Here is a 1,584-nt window from a genome sequence, read left to right on the forward strand (position 1 = left end):
CTCTCAAAAGCCAAAATCCAAGATCTAAATATCTACTCCCAAAAGCCAAAATCTACTCCAAGATAAGATCTAAGGATCTACTCCGGCAAATTGAGCTCTCGTCTGTGTGTCTAAGCACCTACACGTGCACCTCTAACTGAGAAAACGGGACTATTGGGCATTGACAGGACTATTGGGCTTTGGCGTACATAAAGTAACCCAGCCTCTCGTAGGACACCTCACCTGTATGTACCAGTGTTTGCCATCAGATCAGTCTGAGCTCTATCTTCGCCAGGACATGCCTTGCTGAGCATACTTAATTACTACTACTTAAGAGGAACAAACCTACGTACTACTACTTAAGAGGAACATACCTACCTATTGTTACCTGAGGTGGGCATACCTACTATCCCCTGCGATGAGTATAACTCCTACTACTTTAGATGTATGGGTTGTTGTTCGGGGGAATACACACGTGCGACCATTGACAAAGCTATCTACTCCCCACTTCTGGTACACTGTGTACTTGCACACACACACACCTACGTGTCTATCTGCCTGACTACGACTGTGACTGGCGTGGCGTGTGCGTTGTATGTATACATACACACACACGCCTAGGCACATATCTGCATGCTTACGACAGTAACACGCGCATGTGCTAGGATGTTGTATCACCTCTCGACGTTCGTCTCGGCGTACCTTCACATGCGCATCATATGTACATGCATGAATCTGTCAGCAGCAAATTCTCCTTAATTGAGCGAAATCTTGATATATCTGTGTCACTCACCACCACATCATTCCTCATGATGCTCGTTTCTCCTAAATCATATATATATATATATATATATATCACTCACCCACTCACCATCCTAATCTTTCCACTCCCTCCACATGCCACAACACCTTATTTCGTCATGTGTCATACAACTCCTCATGTCTACACCTAGAGTGCTGATGTGCACTTATTCTTTCATATATCCTATTACCTTCCGATGTCTATATCTAAAGTACTGATGGCGTCGTAAGCGTGTCATCAATATCCACAGCGGGGTGTCTTACAGTAGCGTCAACCGTCGCTTCGTTCTCATTGGCCGCGAGGGGCCCCTTTTTATCTGAAAACGAATCAGAAATGTCGTACGAAGGACACGACTCATTCGTAGGCGAAGACGGGTGCTGGGTGAGGGTTTGGGGTGAAATATCAGTACCATGCGAGCAATGCAAGCGTTCTATAGATAGTAACGAATCAGAATTGTCGTACGAATGACACGTTGGCTCATGCGTAGGCGAACACAGGCGCTAAGTGAGGGATTGCGCTGGAGTGCGAGGGTTCTATAAATAGCAACCAATCAGAAGTGTCGGAAGGTAGACACGTGGCAGCGGACTCTGTGTCGATAGCAAATAGTGTTTGTCTAAAACCCTAACCCTAAACCCTAAAACCCTAAAACGGGCGGAAACCTGAAAACGGATGAATCTCATTTACTCGTACGGTGTACATGCGTCAACTTTTTGGATCAGGATAGCGCAAAATACATCTATATATGTTTACATACATACTTATATATATATATATAATGTATATGTATATATATATATATATAT

At 44.0% G+C, this 1,584-nt stretch overlaps 1 protein-coding gene across 1 annotated transcript in view; it reads right to left on the minus strand.

Annotated features, from left to right (window-relative positions):
- Positions 1-987: 987 nt before the first annotated feature.
- SARC_07425 (hypothetical protein) overlaps positions 988-1,584 on the minus strand; it is a gene marked incomplete at both ends in the record, with an annotated part of 856 nt that continues 259 nt past the window's right edge. Inside the window, one exon of the mRNA XM_014298644.1 lies at positions 988-1,158. Within this exon, the coding sequence (XP_014154119.1) occupies positions 988-1,158 (171 nt within the window). The remainder of the gene's footprint in view (positions 1,159-1,584) is intronic.

This window comes from Sphaeroforma arctica, assembly GCF_001186125.1.
Source record: "Sphaeroforma arctica JP610 unplaced genomic scaffold supercont1.588, whole genome shotgun sequence".
Lineage (NCBI taxonomy): Eukaryota > Ichthyosporea > Ichthyophonida > Sphaeroforma > Sphaeroforma arctica.